The sequence below is a fragment of the Neofelis nebulosa genome, chromosome 15 (genome assembly GCF_028018385.1).
Source record: "Neofelis nebulosa isolate mNeoNeb1 chromosome 15, mNeoNeb1.pri, whole genome shotgun sequence".
Lineage (NCBI taxonomy): Eukaryota > Metazoa > Chordata > Mammalia > Carnivora > Felidae > Neofelis > Neofelis nebulosa.
The window spans coordinates 27,402,221-27,422,067 of NC_080796.1; the positions used below are offsets into that span (position 1 = coordinate 27,402,221).

General features: G+C 40.0%; 1 protein-coding gene across 3 annotated transcripts in view; it reads left to right on the plus strand.

The window, feature by feature from the left end:
- The window catches only part of SOAT1 (sterol O-acyltransferase 1), an 81,186-nt gene extending 67,120 nt beyond the window's left edge, over positions 1-14,066 (plus strand). For all 3 annotated transcript variants that reach the window (XM_058702172.1, XM_058702171.1, XM_058702173.1), the window contains 5 exons: positions 342-439; positions 1,573-1,671; positions 3,224-3,359; positions 10,906-11,051; positions 12,310-14,066. In XM_058702172.1, the coding sequence (XP_058558155.1) occupies positions 342-439; positions 1,573-1,671; positions 3,224-3,359; positions 10,906-11,051; positions 12,310-12,366 (536 nt within the window). In that variant the 3' untranslated portion in view covers positions 12,367-14,066. The remainder of the gene's footprint in view (positions 1-341; positions 440-1,572; positions 1,672-3,223; positions 3,360-10,905; positions 11,052-12,309) is intronic.
- Positions 14,067-19,847: the final 5,781 nt, after the last annotated feature.

Sequence of the window (19,847 nt, forward strand, 5' to 3'; positions counted from 1 at the left end):
TCACTTGAATGAGTAAGCTGGAACAGTGACTTTTATTTTACAGAAAAATTACGACTAAGCAAATGGTGACATAAAATTAATTGCTGGGGGGTGCCATGGTGGCTCAGTCCATTAAGCGTCCGACTTTGGCTCAGGTCATGACCCTGTGGTTCGTGAGTTTGAGCCCCACGTTGGACTCTGCTGTGAACGCAGAGTCTGCTTCAGATCGTCTATCCCCCTCTCTCTGCCCCTCTCTCATTTGTGCATGCACTCTTTCAAAAATAAATAAACATTAAAAAAATTAACTGCTAGGTATATGAACTATTTGGAAAGACTCTTAATATTGTTCATCTTATTTTTAGGTGTGCTGATACTGTTCCTTATGTTTTTTGCCTTTTTGCACTGCTGGCTCAATGCCTTTGCTGAGATGTTATGCTTCGGTGACAGGATGTTTTATAGGGTAATGTATACTTGCACTTCTCTTTCTTTTCCCATTTTTCTTAAGTACTTCCATCTTCATTGTTAAGTATTTGAACATTGTTGGCTACTAGCTTTTTAACATAAACGTTGTGAAATTTTTTTTCCATAAGTTTTACCAACATTAAGTCCGAAATTCTGATACTGATGCAGTTAGCACAGCCTCACAGCCACATCTTCTGCCTCTAATATCTGCTCCCTTAATAAAGTGTAAAGTTTCTGCTGGTACCTGTGTGGGTGATGAAGTGGGAAAGCAAGTGTCCAGAGAGCATCATGAGACTTTGCTGATCCTTCATCTGAAATTGGCTCTCTGGTGCTGTAGGAGCGATCTTCTTAGCAAATTGTGTAGGATTGTGTAATAGTTCATAAAGGAAATCACTTTTCCCTCCTTTATTTTGAAAGGCCTCAATTATGCTTAAGATAGTATTCTTATACTTGCAAAGTTGGAATTAAGCTTCACACGGGAGCGGGGTTGCTCACAGTGTTCTGTGACCCTGCCTAAAGCCCTCTGGAGGTTTGTTTCTTTGTGGTTCATCTGGCAACACCCAAAGCCTTGCACTCCTTTCTGAAAGAAACTGGGAGTGTGGGTTGTAAATTGTAGCTTTCTGATTCCATTGGTTTGATCTGAAAGTAGGAAGCAAGATATGTATGAAGGCGCACCGGGACTTGCAGGTAACCATTGTCTCACTCCCTTGTGCAATGTAAATTTTGTCCCTTGTGGTACCAGTGGACGTTTCTTCAGGTTTGCACACTAAGTCTACATGACCTTAGAATTCTCTCCTTGTGTTTTAGTAAGGTAAGGGGATTTGCTATTTAGATGAACCTTAGATTTAATAATTCTGTATGTTCTGTATCTTCCATCGTAACTTCTTTAATAATGAGACAAAATGAGCTTAGGGAGTTCAGAACCAGAATTCATGTCTTATTGAACACTAATAACCAAAATGCCTTTTAAGTTTTTTCTGACATCAGCGTATGGACTAACAAATTATAACACACTGGATATTATGTTGTGTACATGTGCTCTTTAGGAACGTTCAGCGTGTTTTACTTTGGTTCTCTGTGTATGTGTGTGTGTGTGTATGTAGTTCTGAACCTTTGCTTTTTTTCCCTCAGGATTGGTGGAACTCTACATCATACTCTAACTATTACAGGACCTGGAATGTGGTAGTTCATGACTGGCTATATTACTATGCTTACAAGGACTTTCTTTGGGTAAGCAGCAAGATTTAGCTGATGTTCAAAAAATGGAGATTCTTTTCCAGAAGGTATTAGTATTGTGCCGCTGGAAGAAGTTATACTTAGTTGTCTTCAGTTTGCTGTGGGCCATTTAGGTCTATATGTCTAAGAAACCTTATGCTTTGAACACTACTCCTTGGAGACTAGTATGTACAATTACTAGATCTAATACCATGGTTTTGCTTTGGGTTTTAGTTTACATGGTTACAGTAAGAACGCATGGAGGCATTTGGAGACGTTGAAATCATCTACCAGTAATGGATCGTTTCTTTGAATCTGATTGCCAACAAATAATCTAGCTTCTTGGTTTTTGTTTTTGTTTTTGTTTCTTTGCGAAAAAAAGGGAAACATTTATGTTTGGTGTATCTCCAGTTGGTGATATGTGTCTTTGAGACCTTCTTTAGAATGGAATCTATTTAGACTGATGAAGTGTAATCTTGAATCTCGTGATTGATTAATGCTGGTATCTTGGATTGCAGATTTTAGTTGTTAAGTAAGTGACTGTTGGGTTAAGCAATAGCATGATGTGCAAATAGCGCTATAGTCGAGTGAGTGTTCTTTCATTTGTAAATATAGTTTCACTTATGGACAAGGCATGTCGCTTCCTTCCAAATAAATCATAATTTAGTTACCTGTGAAAATGGGGAGGATGCCTGTCCTATCTATCGTACAGTGTTACTCTGAACGTTGAGATTGGATGTGATGTGTCCATCTATATATGAAAACTGTGGTCTGTGGTAGTGAATTACAAACAGAAGTTACAGATAAGTTTTTGAAAATATGCCCAGATCCTTTGACATTAATGGCTTTGACAATGCCTCATTTTACTAAAATAAGGATTCTTAAGCATTAGATGTTGTTTGTAATTATTTCACTACATTTCACTTAATCCAAGGAGTAGATCGGAAAAATCAAATACCAACATAATTAAATAGGTGCCTTTAGCATGTGATAATTTTAAGTCTTATATACAGTTAACTCTTGAACAACACAAGGGTTAAGAGTGCAGACCCTCCCACACAGTCAAAAATTCGCATATAATTTTTTGAGTCCCCCAAAACTTAACTACTAATCACCTACTATTGGCTGGAAGCCTTACTGGTAACAAATAGTTGGTTAACACATGTTTTGCATGTTATATGTATTATTACATACTATAGTCTTACAATAAAGTAGGCTAGAGAAAAGAAAATGTTATAAGAAAATCAAGGGTCAGGGGCGCCTGGGTGGCTCAGTCGGTTAAGTGTCCGACTTCAGCTCAGGTCATGATCTCGCGTCCGTGAGTTCGAGCCCCGCGTCGGGCTCTGGGCTGATGGCTCAGAGCCTGGAGCCTGCTTCCAATTCTGTGTCTCCCTCTCTCTCTCTGGCCCTCCCCCGTTCATGCTCTGTCTCTCTCTGTCTCAAAAATAAATAAACATTAAAAAAAAATTAAAAAAAAAAAAAAAAAGAAAATCAAGGGTCAGCTGTGTATAGTTCATGCTTATTACTTTTTAAAAAATGACTTTTTCCTATTCTCCTTTTATCCTAGTTTTTCACGAAGAGATTCAAATGGGCTGCCATGTTAGCTGTCTTTGCTGTGTCTGCTGTAGTGCATGAATATGCCTTGGCTGTTTGCTTGAACTTTTTCTATCCAGTGCTTTTCGTGCTCTTCATGTTCTTTGGAAGTAAGTATCTTGGCACGCTGTGAGTACCGAGTATCAAGGTAAAAGAGAAATTGAGAAAATACAAGGCAGCATAGAGGCAAGGAGTTAAGATGGTGGAGAAGTAGGGGGATCCCTGGGCTTTCCTCATCCCTCAAACATAGCTAGTATTGAGGTCAGATCACTTGAAACACCCAGGAAATTGATCTGCGGAGTGGCGGAAGAATCTCCACAGTTGGAGGAAGAGAGCTTGGCAGATACTAGGCGAGTGGAAGTGAATTAGGGGAGAGGAAAATGGCAATGCCATGGAAGGGAGGGAACCCTTTCTGTGAAGAGACAAAAGGGAGAGAGAGAGAGAAAGAGAGAGGGATTTAGGAAGTGTGGCACTGGGTTAGCACAAGAGGAAAACTTCTCTGGACCATGGACTGGGGAGCGAGAAGCACCGAGTGTCTAGTTCTGTTTTTGTGTTTGTTTGTTTGCAAACTGCATTCCGAGCTCAAACTCTTGAGGTTTTGGAAGTGTGCAACCTTCTCTGGATTGGAGCTGTTGGCGTGCGCTCCTGGGGAGGAGGGAGTTGGTCCTGGAGTGTATAGAGTGGTGTAGAGATCTCTGGGGCGCATTGGGAGGGAACATTCTCCTTCCTGGAGTACTCTTGGAAGAGGGTTTCTTGCCTCCCCAAGGACAAAAGACCCAGTAGGTGCCAGCCAAAGGCCTTTCATCATGAAGGTAGAGAGGCTCTACCCCAGAGGAGGGGAGTGGATCTGTATGATGCTGGGTCCTTTTAGACGCTGGGTTTTGGATCCCAGCTGTCTGCAAGGAGAAGGTGCAGGATAGTTGTAGCACAGGGCAAGCTGACTGCCCTCGCTATTCGGTGAGGGCTGCCTGAATACCAGGAGGTATGAGATCCCCGGTCCGGGGTTGAGAGATTGGGATGGCACCATTTCCCCCCCCCAACATCAACATTGTGGGACTTCAGAGAACAACACAGCTGCCCCCAGTGGAGGCAGGACTTCCTTACACCAAACCCCGCCCCTTCGTGCCTGGCAACTGCTTATTTACTGGAGCAAGACTGGCTGACTCAACTCAACCGCAACTGGCCTCTCCTCCAGACCAGCACAGCCAGCACCCAGCATGCACCAAGTGCACTGAAAATCGAGTGCTTGACAATGACACCTGCAATTCTTTTTTCTTTTTTTCTTTTGGAACCAGGCTTATAGTTTCTTGTTTGTTTTTTTCATTTTCTTTTCTCTTTTTTTTTGGAAGGGGCTTTTTTATTTTTTCTTCTTTTTCTTTTTTTTCCCCTTTTTGTTTGGAATCAGCCGTATAGTTTTTTGATTCTCTGTTTGAGAGTTTTTTTGTTGTTATTGTTTCCTTTTGTTTCCTTTTTTTTTTTTTTTTTCCTTTTTGGTGGTGGGTGGGGGGATCAGGCTTTCCCTCTCTCCTCCTGTTTTCCAGGGTTACTCCAACAAACAAATCAAAACACAGCTAGTTAAAGGTCCAAACACTCCCTCACTGCAGACAAGGAGGAGCTCTGCAGAGGACTGACCAGTGGGAAAGAGCAGCCAGAATGCAACAGCAGAGTGCACACCATATACCAGAAACACTTCCTCGAGTGCCAGGCCCCAGACAGTGTACAGCCCCTTTTTAACAGCATTGCTCTCAGGTCTAGGAAATGTAACAAGATTTTAAAACACACAGAAGACAGAAACTTAGCCAAAGTGACAAGACAGAGGAATTCTTCCCAAAGGAAAGGTCAAGAAGAAATCATGGGTAGGGACTTACTCAAAATAGACAAAAACAATATATCTGAACAAGAATTGAAAACAAGAGTCGTAAGACTACTAGCTAGTCTTGAAAAAAGCCTGGAAGACACCAGAGAACCCTTGCTGCAGAGATCAAAGACCTAAGAACTAATCAGGCTGAAATAAAAGATCCTATAACTAAGATGCAAAACAAACTGGATACAGTGAAAACGAGGATTGAAGAAGCAGAGGAGAGAATAGGTGATATAGAAGGTAAAATTGTAGAAAATAATGAAGCTGGAAAAGGGAAAGGAAAGTGTTAGATCACAAGGGAAGACTTAGGAAACCCAATGATCCCATGAAACGGAACAATATCTATATCATAAAGTCCCAGAAGAAGAGTGGGAAAGAGGGGCAGAAGGTTTATTTGAACAAATTATAGCTGAGAACTTCCCTGATCTGGGGAAGGAAACAGGCATCCAAGTCCAAGAGGCAGGAGAACTCCCACCGAAGTCAACACAAACAGGCCAACACCATGACATATAGCGAAACTTGCATAATACAAAGATAAAGAGAGAATTCTGAAAGCAGCTAGGGACAAAAGGTCCTTAATCTACAAGGCTAGACACCTAAGGTTAGTAATAGACCTGTTCACTGAAACTTGGCAGACCAGAAGTGATTTGCAGGAAATATTCAATGTGCTGAATGGGAAAAAATCTGCAGCCGGGAATGCTTTATCCAGCAAGACTGTCATTCAGAATAGAAGGAGAGATGAAGAGTTTCGCAGACCAGGACACCTGGGTGGCTGGCTCAGTTAAGCGTCCGACTTCAAGCCCTGCTTTGGGCTCTGTGTTGACGGTACGGATCCTGACTGGGATTCTCTCTCACTCTCTGCCCCTCCCTACCCCTCTCTCATTAAAAATAAATAAACTTAAAAAGAAAAGCTTTCCCAGACAAAAACTAAGGAGTTCATGACCACTAAACCACCCTGCAAGAAATTTAAAGGGGGTCTGAGTGGAGGAAAAAAAGACCAAAGCAACAAAGACTACAAAGGACCAGAGAATGTCACCAGAAACACCCAACTCTACACATAACACAATAGCACTAAACTCCTCTATCTTTCAATAATTACCTGGAATGTAAATGGACTAAATGCTCCAACCAAAAGACATAGGGTATCAGAATGAATTAAAAAACAAGATCCATCTGTATTCTGCCTACAAGAGAGCATTTTAGACCTAAAGACACCTGCAGATTGAAAGTCAGGGGATGGCAAACCATCTGTTATGCTAATGGAGGTCAAAAGAAAGCCGGAAGAGCCATATTTATATCAGACAAACTATTTTTTTTTTTTTTTTTAAATTTTTTTTCAACGTTTTTTATTTATTTTTGGGACAGAGAGAGACAGAGCATGAACAGGGGAGGGGCAGAGAGAGAGGGAGACACAGAATCGGAAGCAGGCTCCAGGCTCCGAGCCATCAGCCCAGAGCCCGACGCGGGGCTCGAACTCACGGACCGCGAGATCGTGACCTGGCTGAAGTCGGACGCTTAACCGACTGCGCCACCCAGGCGCCCCCAGACAAACTATTTTAAAGCATAGACTGTAACAAGATGAAGAAGGGCATTATATCATAGTGGGTCTATCCATCAAGAAAATCTAACAACTGTAACAACACTTACAATGTGGGAGCACCCAAATATATAAATCAATTAATAACAACATAAACTCATTGATAATAATGCCATTATAGTAGGGGACATTAATATCCCACTAATAGCAATGGACAGATGATCTAACAATGGACAGAAAATCAACAGTGGCTTTGAGTGACTCACTGGATGGGTTGGACTTAACAGATATATTCAGAACATTTCATCCTAAAGCAGCAGAACATACATTCTTCTTGAGTGCACATGGAACATTTTCTGGAATAGATCACATACTGGGTCACAAGTCAGCTCTCAACAGGTAGAATAAAATCAGTATCATACCATGCAAGTAAACCACAAGAAAAAATTTGGCAAACTTTCAAATACATGGAAGTTAAAGAATGAGTTAACCAGGAAATTAAGAAATAAGAAAAAAACAAAAAAACATGGAAGCTGTTTAAAATGAAAACATGACAGTCCAAACCCTTTGGGTTACAGCAAAGCAGTCAGAAGAGGAAAGTACATGGCAATTCAGGCCTATCTCAAGAGGCAGGGAAGGTATAACCTTATACCAAAAGGAGCTGGAAAAGGAGCAGCAAATAAAGCCTAAAGCCAGCAGAAGAAGGGACATAATAAAGACTAGAGCAGAAATAAATGATACAGAAAAACAGTAACAGATCAATGAAACTAAATGCTGGTTCTTTGAAAGAATAAACAAAATTGGTAACCCCCTAGCCAGACTTACCAAAAAGAATGAGAAAGGACCCAAATAGGTAAAATCATGAATGACAGAGGAAAAATCACAACCAACAGCACAGAAATACAAGCAATTATAAGAGAATACTATGAAAAATTATATACCAACACACTGGGCAATCTGGAAGAAATGGACAAATTCCTAGAAACCCACACACTACCAAAACTGAAACAGGAAGAAATAGAAAATTTGAGCAGGCCTATAACCAACAAAGAAATTGAATCATTTATCAAAAATCTCCCAACAAATAAGAGTCCTTGGCCAGATGGCTTCCCAGGGGAACTCTACCAGACACTTAAAGCAGAGTTAATAACTATTCTTCTCAAACTGTTTCAAAAAACAGAAATGGAGGGAAAGCTTCCAAACTCATTCGATGAAGCCAGCATTACTTTTATTCCAAAACCAGGTAAAGACCCCACTAAAAAGGGGAATTAAAAGGCCAGTATCCCTGATGAACGTGGATACAAAAATTTTCATCAAGATACTAGCAAATCAAATTCAACAGTACATTAAAAGGATTATTCACCATGATCAAGTGGGATTTATTCCTGGGCTGCAGGCTGGTTCCATATTTGCAAATCAATCAATATGATATACCACATTAATAGAAGAAAGGATAAGAACCCTATGATCATCTCCATAGATGCAGAAAAAGTATTTGACAAAGTACAGCATCTCTTCTTGATGAAAACCCCCAAGAAAGTAAGGATAGAAGGAACTTACCTCAACATCTTAAAGACCATTTATGAAGATCCCACAGCCAATATCATCTTCTATGGGGAAAAACAGAACTTTCCCCTAAGATCAGGAACACAACAGTGATGTCCACTCTCACCACTGTTATGTACTGGAAGTCCTAGCATCAGCAATCAGATAACAAAAAGATAAAAGGCATCCAGATTGGCAACGAAGAAGTCAAACTTTTACATTTTGCAGATGACATGATACTCTCCATGGAAAACCTGAAACACCCCACCAAAAAACCGTTAGAACTGATATATGAATTCAGCAAAGTTGCAGGATATAAAATCAGCGTAGAGAAATTGGTTGCATTTCTATACCCAAATAATAAAGCAGCAGAAAGAGAAATCAAGGAGTCTATCCCATTTACATTTGTGCCAAAAACCATAAGATACCTAGAGATAAATAACAAAAGAGATAAATGATCTGTATGCTGAAAACTATAGAAAGCTTATGGAAGAAATTAAGGAAGACACAAAGAAATGGAAAAACATTCCACGCTCATGGATTGGATGAATAAATATTGTTAAAATGTCTGTACCACCCAAAGCAATGTACATTCAATGTAATCACTATCAAAGTAACACCAGCACTCTTCACAGAGCTAGTACAAACAATTGTAAAATTTGTATGGAACCAGAAAAGACCCTGAATAATCTAATGTTGTAAAAGAAAACCAAAGCTGGAGGCATCAAAATTTTGGCCTTCAAGCTTTATTGTAAAGCTGTAATCATCAAAACAGTATGGTACTAGCACAGAAACAAACACATAGATCAATGGAATAGAATAGGGACCCAGAAATGGACCCACAAATCTATGGTGTACTAATCTTCAACAAAGCAGGAAAGAGTGTCCAATGGAAAAAAGATGGTCTCTTCAGCAAATGGTGCTGGGAAAACTGGACAGTGACATGCAGAAGAATGAAACTGGATCACTTTCTTACACCATATACAAAATTAAATTCAAAATGGATGAAAGACGTAAATGTGAGACAGGAAACATCAGAATCCTAGAGGAGAAATCAGGCAGTAACCTCTTTGACCTCAGCCTCAGCAGCTTCTTACTAGACATTTCTCTGGAGGCAAGAAAACAAAAGCAAAAATGAACTATTGGGACCTCATCAAGATAAAAAGCTTCTGCACAGTGCAGGAAACAATCAGCAACCCCAGAGTCAACTGATGAAATGGGAGAGGATATTTGCAAATGATGTATCAGATAAAGGGTTACTATCCAAAATCTATAAAGAGCTTATCAAACTCAACACCTAGAAAAGAAATAATCCGATGAAGAAATGGGCAAAAGACATGAATAGACACTTTTCTAAAGAAGACATCCAGATGGCTAACAGACACATGAAAAGATGTTCAACATCACTCCTCATCAGAGAAATACAAATCAAAACCACAGTAAGATACCACCTTATACCTGTCAGAATGGCTAAAATAACGGAGGAAACAGATGTTGGTGAGGATGCAGAGAAAGGGGAACCCTTTTGTAGTGTTGGTGGGAATGCAAACTGGTGCAGCTACTCTGGAAAACAGTATGGAGGTTCCTCAAAAAATTAAAAATAGAACTACCCTACCAGCCAGCAATTGCGCTACTATGTATTTATCCAAAGGATACAAAAATGGTGATTCAAAGGGGGCACATACACTCCAGTGTTTATAGTAGCGCTATTAACAGTAGCCAATTATGGAAAAAGCCCAGATGTCCATTGACTGATAGATGGATAAAGAAGACATGGTTTACATATACAATGGAATATTACTTAGCGATCAAAAAGAATGAAATCTTGCCATTTGCAACAACATGAGTGGAACTAGAGTGTATTCTAGGCAAAAAGTCTGTCATAGGAAGATAAATATCATTGATTTCACTTGTGGAATTTAAGAAACACAACATGGACATAGAGGAGGGGAAGGAAAAATAAGATAAAAACAGAGAGAGGCAAACCATAAGAAACTCTTAACTACAGAGAAGAAAGAGGGTTGCTGGAGGGTGTTGGGTGGAGAGATGGCCTAAATGGGTGATGGGCATTAAGGAGAGCACTTGCTGGGATGAGTACTGCATGTTATATGTAAGTGATAAATCACTGGGCTCTTCTCCTGAAACCAGTACTACACTGTATGTTAACTGACTTAAATTTAAATAAATTAATTAAAAAAGAAAAAAATCTATAAGGCAGTCTAGAAAACCAGATGTTAGTTAATACCATTTCGAGGCAGTGTTTGTGAGATGCTTACAACATTGATTTTGAGTAATTTAAACACACACTGTTGCAGGGTGCTTAAATTTGAAGTAGAGAAATGGACATAAAGAGCCTTGAAGACTAATGACAACAGTAATTTGGGAGGTCATGAAAACTTTAAACAATTCAGTGTTCTCTCCCTGAAAAACATGGACCCTTTTTTGGGTGGGTGGGTGGAGGGACAAGGTTAAATATGAATGAGTCCATGAAATATATTTTCACCTGTCCTGAATATTATTTGATTTCCAATTAATCACTGATAAATTTTAACTCTGAAGTTTCATTTTCACTTATAAGACCTGTATACCTGTATAAATAAATAAACCTGAATACCCACAGTTGATGCTCATTGTGATGATGATCAGAGCATATATCTGAAGCCACTTATTTCCTGACAGATTGTTACATTTTTTATCATCTTTCTGACTTCAGTGGCTTTCAACTTCATTGTCAATGATAGTCGGAAAAGGCCATTTTGGAATGTTATGGTGTGGACTTCCCTTTTCGCGGGCAACGGAGTCATCCTGTGCTTTTATTCCCAAGAGTGGTATGCACGTCAGCACTGTCCTCTGAAAAATGTGAGTCCTCATTCAGGCTGGAGCGGAAAAGCAATGTTTTCGCCCCCTGGTTGTGAGGGTTCGTGGGCAATATTAAGAAGAGTAGTGGAGATGATGCCAGATTAATGTTAAGGGGAGGGAGGTAAAAGGGTTAGCTTATTATTTGATCTTACTGCACACTCTTTGAAATTTTTCTTTTCTCTGGTTTTGTTTACACTGAGCACTCCTAGTTTTCGGTTCTCTCTCTCTTTTTTTCTCCCCCTTTCACTGCTTTTTCTGTAGAGTTTTCTGATTTCCTTCCTGAAAATTTTCGTCCTGAAAATGTGGTGTTCTGCAGAGTCTTCTCAATGGCACGTGTGCCCCTCCTGCCACCACGTCATCCCAGAATAGTGAACTGTTTGTGAAAAAGTCCAGCTACACTCATATGCCTAGGATCCCTTTTCCCTTGATTTTGTTGTTGTTGTTTGTAATTATGTACGATTCTCATTTTTAGAGCCTTCACTTTTAGTTGCGTATGGAGAACTCCCGAATATTTAATGGTGCCTCCTTGATCTATCTACTTGAGTATCTCTCACGGGGACCTATGACTGAAGTTGCCTAGAGTCCAGTTAATCAGCTTCTCTCCCAAAGCTTCTCCTACGGCCTTGTTTTTGTTATGCTGCCCCAATGCTCCCTCCTTATTTCCTGTTAACCCCCTTTTTACATCTGAACTAGCTGCTTTGGGCTGTCTCTGGTTATGGTACTCTCTGCACTCCAAATCCACCTGTCAGATTTTCTTTTCAAATCCGGTTTGGATGCAACATCTTCCAGCTTTTTCAGATTCTTACTCCAGTCTTTTCCCATTTCTGACCTTTCACGGTGCTTCATCTGACCTTTCACGGTGCTTCATCTGTTCTCATTTAGCTAATTTAGTCATTTCAAACCTCATATTATAGTAATTTGTGTATATATTTCATCATCCTCACCCTACCACCATTTAGATTTTAGACCACCAAAAGTAGGCCTGTGCTAAGATAAAATGCAAGATACAGAAAAGAGGTAGTGCCTGTTTGGAATTTGGTCAGAAGCTTTGTGTAAAACTTGTAAATCGGTATAATCTGTATTGCAGATAAAAATCTTTTGAATTAGTGAGCTGCTTACAGCTTAGAGGTTACGGCAGTGCTGGGAGGCATTGTAAAACTGTGCGGTGTGTAGCATTAACACCCCTATCTACCCTGACACCTGGTGCTCACAGTGCCTGCAAATAAGCCACTCTTCCCTTCTTTTTTCCCCATCGAAGCCCACATTTCTGGATTATATCCGTCCGCGTTCCTGGACTTGTCGGTACGTGTTTTAGAAGCTTGGACTCCCGTTTCATTCCTTGACACTGAAGATGGGATTTCTGCCTGATTTGGGGTCAGCATCTGTTTCCAGCTGTTACTGAAGTTATCTGTGCTATTTGGACCACTCCAGGCTTTACAGATGGCTTACTCCATTCCTAGGTCAGCTGAGATGTTGGAAGTTTACTGGAATCTTGTGTACTTGAAGCAGTACTTTTTTTTTTTTTCCCCTACCTTTTTGGGAAAAGGGAGACTTATAGCTGACATAATGACAGATTTTTGCTGGCTTTTCGTTTTTTGACTCCATCTAAACATCATGACTAAACATGTTTTCTTGGCCACTGAATTAGCCAAAACACGAAGAAATCATTTAAATATTTTAGGCTTAGAAATTTTTTCATGCACACTGTTGGAATGTATGCTAATTAACTGTGTACTTGGGAAAGAAAAAATAATGTGGAACATCTTGCTGTTTTTAGTAGAGGGGAAATAACTAGTTTCCAAAGATAATCTTGTTAGACATCTTAGTTGTTGTTTTTTTTTTTTTTTTTTTTTGGAAAGAAGTACAGTTCTATTCAGTTTTTGCCTTGTTTCTCTATAAGGTGTAGGTCATAATTTCTGTGAAGCAAAATTATACCGTTCATTTTGAATTCCTGAGTTTACATCCGAAATATTATAAACTGAGGGGGATAGAAGTAGGAAGGGAAAAAGAAAGAAGTGACACAGGACAAAGAAAAACGCTTCCTTGTACAGTTTCCAAAGCAATTTTTAAAGACTTGCTGAATCAATCGTGTGTTTAAATTATTTTATCATGGAATTTATGTGGAAGGTAACTGCTTTGTTTAAACTTTAGGGTAATAACTTTTTGGAAGTTATTTAGAAGTACCCTTTGGTATACTTATTGTTTAATAAATACTGACTTGAAACATTTTGCACACTAATAAGTCTGTGACATATAAGTATTAATCACCTCCATTAATATTAAAGTGATTTTTAAAGATCCAGAAGCTGGCTTCTGCATTGCTCAATTATGGCATTTTTAATGGTAGTACGCTTTAGGTGAAACAAATTAATATGTGATCATTTTGAAGAAAAGGTACTCTATTATGTGATGTTTCCGTGTTATAAGATGCCCATTGCTGATAAAGTGTGGTGTGCAGGAATTGTTTTGTTCGTATGTATGAGGTGTGATTATGTTTGTAAAGACCAAGCACTGAACGGGATACCTGCGACAATGTAGTTGAAGTTTCCACTCAGTGAAGTGAGACCGAAGAATTACCCAAAAGAGGATTCTTACTTGGAGTAGCCACCTTGAGAAGTTATCTTGCTATTATAACAGCCCTACTTCCATCCAAAAAGTTTTGGGACATCTTTTTGGAATTGTTTTAAAGTCTGCTTGAGTCTCATAAGAAGGTAAATAGACTTTGTTAGTAAACACACCTGAATTTGTACCACAAGTATCCAGCCTCATTACCAATTTTATTCCAATACCTTTGATCCATATGAGTTCAGGCCATTCCCAAACACCAAATCCAGCTTTTTAACAGACAAAAGTGCATGTGAAAGGAGGTTATTTTTTAAAAAGTAACTCCCATGTTCCCAAGCGGTAATTGTCTATACAGTGGTCTGGTAATTGTAATGGAGCCATAACCTCCACAGATTGCTTTAATATAGCTTGTACTTTCTGGCATTTTTATTAAAAATTAAAATGAGTCAATCACTTGAGTTGATAACTCTGTTTTTAATATAACGAGGGAGTTAAGAAAACCAGATTGATCTAAGACTTATTTATGCATAAGTCATCTACTTAAGGAGTGGTAGATCTCTGAGACCATGGAATTCTTAGATCTGTATTTCTGTTAAGTGCTGTGGATGTTACACTCTCATTGACGAGGACTTTGTTGCTTTGTACTGATTCTGAATACTGTATTTGTTGGACTGACCAGTGCTGTTTTTTTTTTTAAGCTCTCCTCTTCCTTTTATTGGTGATTTTGTTTTTCTGCCCAAAGACTTGGATGTGACAACAAATAATATGCTTAAAACTAAAGACTCTAGAATAATAAGAATGCTCTAAGAAATTTTCACAAACACTTAAAAAATAGCTGCTTTCTGTGAGAGAAACTAGTTTGGTAGCTGTGGCCTTCCTGCTAGCTGCTTTCAGCAAAAGTCTTTTTCTTTAAATCACTACTGTGGTGCCTGGGTGGCTCAGTCAGTTGAGTGTCTGGCTCTTGATTTCGGCTCATGTCATGATCCCACAGTTTGTGAGATCGAGCCCCGCGTGGGGCTCTGCACTGACAGCACGGAGCCTGCTTCGGATTCTCTCTCTCCCTCTCTCTCTCTCTCTGCCCCTGGCTCCCACTCGTGTGTGCACTCTCTTGCTGTGTCGCTGTCTCTCAAAATGAATAAGTAAATGTTAAAAAAAAACAAACACTACTTACACTCCTAAATAAATTAAAACCTCTATATGTTTTAGGATGGTTTATTGATTTTTCCTCTTGCTAATAGGGGTCAAAGTTAGTTACAGGACAATACTTTTTTCCTTATGAACAGGAAAGAGTTTCAAATTTTGTTCCTGTAAGAAGTATTTTGTTTATTTACTTTGAGAGAGCAGAGAGGGTGTGCGCATGCATGAGTTGGGGAGGGGCAGAGGGAGAGGGAGAGAGAATCCCAAGCAGGCTCTGCCCTGTCAGCGTGGAGCCCAATACAAGGCTCAATGTCTGGAGGGGGTTTGATCTCACAAACTGAGGTCATGACCCGGGCTGAAATAATCGAGTCTGATGCTAAACCTGCTGAGGCCCCCCAGGCGCCGCTCCTCTTCCTGTGAGAAGTATTAATGATAGCAGCCATTTTTGTGTTTTTTTCCCAAAACAACAGCTAAATCTCAACCTTTGTCATATATCTGTTAGATGCTTTCATTTTCAGTTCTGGATAGTGAAGGAAAATGGGTTTTGTTTGTTTTTGGTGGATTAATCTCCTGCAATTGCCTAAATAAAGTTGCTTGCTTTATGTTAGAATTTAATCAGAACATTGAGGCTGCTTGTGACCTTTCAGTAACTACTATTTTTATTTGTTTGTTTGATAGTGGACTTTACTGGGAAAAATTAGCGTAAAAAACATTCAAATGCATAAAATTTAAAGAAGACCATAAAATTATACCTTTTAGCTATGGTAGTCATAATAGCAATCACAAATAAGATAAACCCTAAATTATTGCCTAAGCAGACGCTATTTTGTCAGGCTTCTATTGCAAAGCCCGAGGCAGGAAATACTGTAGTTATTAGAGGTGAGCCCCAATGATGAATTTGCATTTGAAGCTGAAGAAAGGGAAAAAAAACCCAACATGACAGTAACTACTTTTTGCTTTTGGAAGCATAAGGAGTGGGGAAAATGTTTTCCTTTTAGTTGTAGGGTAGAATAGGTGACATTGGCAGGTTAATAAGGTGTAGGGTGTAAATACTCTGTAATTGCAAACACATTATGTTGCACAAGTAATTCATTTAGGATAGGCAGTTTTCATTGAATTTTAAAATTCCACTTGCCTGAAAAATGAATCCTGAAGTCTTTGTAGAAAGCCTAACAGGGGCGCCTGGGTGGCTCAGTCGGTTAAGCGTCCGACTTCAGCTCAGGTCACGATCTCGCGGTCCGTGAGTTCGAGCCCCGCGTCGGGCTCTGGGCTGATGGCTCAGAGCCTGGAGCCTGTTTCCGATTCTGTGTCTCCCTCTCTCTCTGCCCCTCCCCCGTTCATGCTCTGTCTCTGTCTCAAAAATAAATAAACGTTAAAAAAAAATAAATAAATAAATAAAAGAAAGCCTAACAGAACAGTGTGTATTTAAAGATTGGTCATGTGGGCCATGTAGCCTAAAAAGATATAATTTATGAATCGTTGAGGCCCTTTATGCAAAAAGATAGGTTTGCTTTGTGTGGCCACAGGTAATTTTGCGTAAAGTTTATTGTTTTGTATGGCGAAAAATAACGAAGATAAACTACTACAACTGTGGTAACCAGAGGCCTGATGTAGCATTTGTTTTAATTATGGAACCATTAAAAAAAGTAAATTGTTACACATAAGCCCAGCATGCAAAACAGATAAAATATAGCTGCTTCTGGTTGAGATTGGGATGGCTGGCTGGAGCCCTGTTCTTTGGTACACCTGTTCTCTCCTACCCAAAATACCCAGTCAGAGCATCACGGGCGCAGCAAAAAAGCGTGCACAGGCATTTGATGCAGACAACCCCATGCTTACTAGCGGCGTGACAGTGGGCACAGTTGCTTCATTTATCAGAGCCACAGTTTTCCTCATCTATAAATGGGGGTGATAACTACCTCATAGGTTTGTTGCAGAGCACTAGTTCTGGCCAAAAAAGGGCCTCGTTATCCTCTTACCCTCCGTAAAGTCTAAATCTGAATCCTTATTATCTTGTTGGAATCTTTTAAAAATGTGAATGTTTCAAATGCTGCACACTCCCGAGAATATGTGCTCTCAAACAGACTCGAGATGATGTCAGTCCCCATCATACCTTGACTGATTTATAAGCTCTCCCAAAATGGAACCGACAAGAATTGAACAAGATTGAGTGGCACTCATGTTTCCGCCTCCAAAATTACTTTCATCTTTATCTTGTTTAGCATAGGGGTAAGCTGCTAAAAAGAAAAGTATGTCCGCTTTTACCTAGGTATTTAAGTCAAGTGTTAGAACTAATGTGTATATTTTATAGTTAAATTTTAGAATTTATGGAGAGGAAGGCAATTAATGAGGCCTTACTTTTGCCAGTGTAAAGAATGCTTATCGTCTTGGAAGGCAAAATTCTTAATGGAAGACATAGTTCATACTTTTGTTAATAATGTGTAACGGGCTTGCTTACTAATCTTGTGCAAAACTTTATGTGACTTATGTAGTTTATATAAGACAGTTTATATATGTATGTGTATATACTATCCGAGAAAGGCCTTAGACATTGCTTTACATATCTTATCTCCAGGCTTTACGTTATGGCTCAGAAACCGAAGAAACTGGGACATAAAGGTTTTGAGGAATAAAATGAGTATTATTAGTAAAGCTTACATAAGCATTTGAGTAGTTTCTAGCATCACTAAAGTTTCTATCCGGTATATCAGGTAATAGCATGTTGGAACCCAGTTTATGAAGGAGGTAAAACACGGCTTCAACTCTGGTTGAAATAGGGAGAATAAAGGCCTTCCGGCTTGCTACCCCCCAATGATCTTCTCACCATAACTTAATGCTCTGTTTGAACATCAAGAATGATAAAATTGATCGGCTTTACATTAGTAGGAATGCTGTACAATCTATATAATCTACAAAGTTCTTAATAAAGTTTCCATTTTTTGTGTGCGTATAGCATAAAGACTTTTTTTTTTGAGAGAGAGCGCGTGCAAGCGGGGGAGGAGCAGAGGGAGAGAGAGAGAGAACTAACAGGTTCCACGCCCAGCACAGAGCCCAAAGCACGGGGCTCGATCTCATGACCCTGAGATCATGACCTGAGCTGAAATCAAGAGTTGGATGCTAAACTGACTGAGCCACCCAGGCGACCCCATAAACCATCAAGACTTTTAAGTAGCTAATTTGGACTTGAGAAAAAGAAAGGGTTAATCTCAGAAGTAATGTGGTTTTTTTGTTTTGTTTTGTTTTGTTTTGTTTTAATTCCAGATTGCCTCTTCTGTATTCCTTCTTTCTAAATGCTTTCTTCTTGCTTCTACATTACAACCTTGCATTCCCATTTCCGCTGTCAGGATGCCCGTCCCGGTGGCGTGCTTTCAAGCTGGCAGAGACTCCACTGTGCTTCGTGGTGGTCATGTTTTAACAAAGTGGCAGATGTACTTTTCTCATTGTTTTAAATAATTCTGAAACAGGAGGAAGTCTGTGCGTCCAGTCGATTAGGGATACAATTCGAATTCCCGTGTGCGAATGTGCCAACTCTTGGGTGAGAGGAGAGAGCTCAGGCCCCAGCCAGCCAGCACTCTGCCGTTTGGCCGGTGCGTCAGCGTCCTTCCTGGGTCTCCACCTGTCCAGCTTGTGCTTTAAATCTGTCATGTTCTGAGCGCAGCAGAAGGGTCATGGAGAACCCGAGGTCTTTTCTAATTCAGTCATGTTTACTCTTTTTCTGAGTTTCCGATTCAGGAGCCCCATCCCCTCGTCCCCTCCCCTGGTTGTCGAATCACCGGTACCATCACTTTCTTTAGTATGCATGGTCTTAATGTTAACTTAAAATCTACATTCAAAAATGGTAACCTGTTGCATATTTGAAGAGTGTGGGGAATAAATATATTTGGAGAAAACCTAGTCTCTGTTGTTTTCACAGTAACTTCCAAGTTTATTCCATATCATCTATGTATTTCATAATTATAAATGTTTTTCATCTCCATGTCAGGCAGCTTTATGTGAAGATAGCCAGAGAGAAGGCAAAGAACAATTTTCTTATCCAGAATGATAGAGGAGGAGCCAGGTTACAGATGCCAGGTTAATAAATAGCAAGGCCCAGTTGTGACAGTGACACTTGGAGCCTCCTCTTTATTGTGGTCTTTGCTTGTTGCTTGCTTGATTCCTTTTGCTCTTGGTCTCTTAAAACTTGTGAATGGCTGTTTCTGAAAATGCACCTACCCCCTCCCCTAATGGGCAGAAATGGACTTTGTTTTCTAATGAGAGGTGGAAAATCTGTTGGTCAAGAAGTGTGCCTTTTCAGAGAAGGCTTGGGGAAACTGATTTTGAAGCGAGAGACATTGCTTTCCTTCCTCCAAAGAGTCTCCTCCTAATAGAAACCTATTACGACCAGGATTGGATATCACAACACTCTTTCCATAAAAGCATTTATCACACGGACAGCCAAGAATTTCTCTAGTCTCCCATGGTCTAGCTCTACCCACCTGCCTCTGCAGGACCAGAGGAGTGGGAAGGGGGAAGTCCCTTCCCCCTTAGGTGTCCCCCTCCCGCCCTGTTTCTTGGACCATGTGAGTACTGATTGGCACTAGGGGCGAAGCCACAGTGTGGTAGTTTTCCTTGATGAACTTACCGAAGTTGAGGGTGCTGACCTTTTAGGCTCAGCTTGCATTTGGACTCAACTACCATGGATCTGGTGAATAAAACTGGCATACCGGTTTGTACATGTACCACGGGAAATCGCACATGGACGGGCATACTCAGCCCAGCATGGTTGCTGACTGAATTTGCTCTGTAGAAGTCCACTTATGGTCTGATGAGAAAGATGAGTTTGTTCTAGACTGCATCAATGCCATGTTCTGGTACTGTGCTCTGCACTGAAGATAATGCTTGTGAACAAAGCCGAAAGCATAGTTCTTCCTGTAGGCACACCCACGGGGAATCAGAAGGAGGGTACTTATTAAGTGAATTGAATGATGGAACTAAGACCGGCTGAAGTTCCGCTTCCCCTGAGAAGTGCTTGGCTGGGCAGTACTTTTCCTAACGTCTTGATTTCTTTCCCTCACGTCTCTTTCACAACATTTATTGGTAGCTTCGTTCTTTACA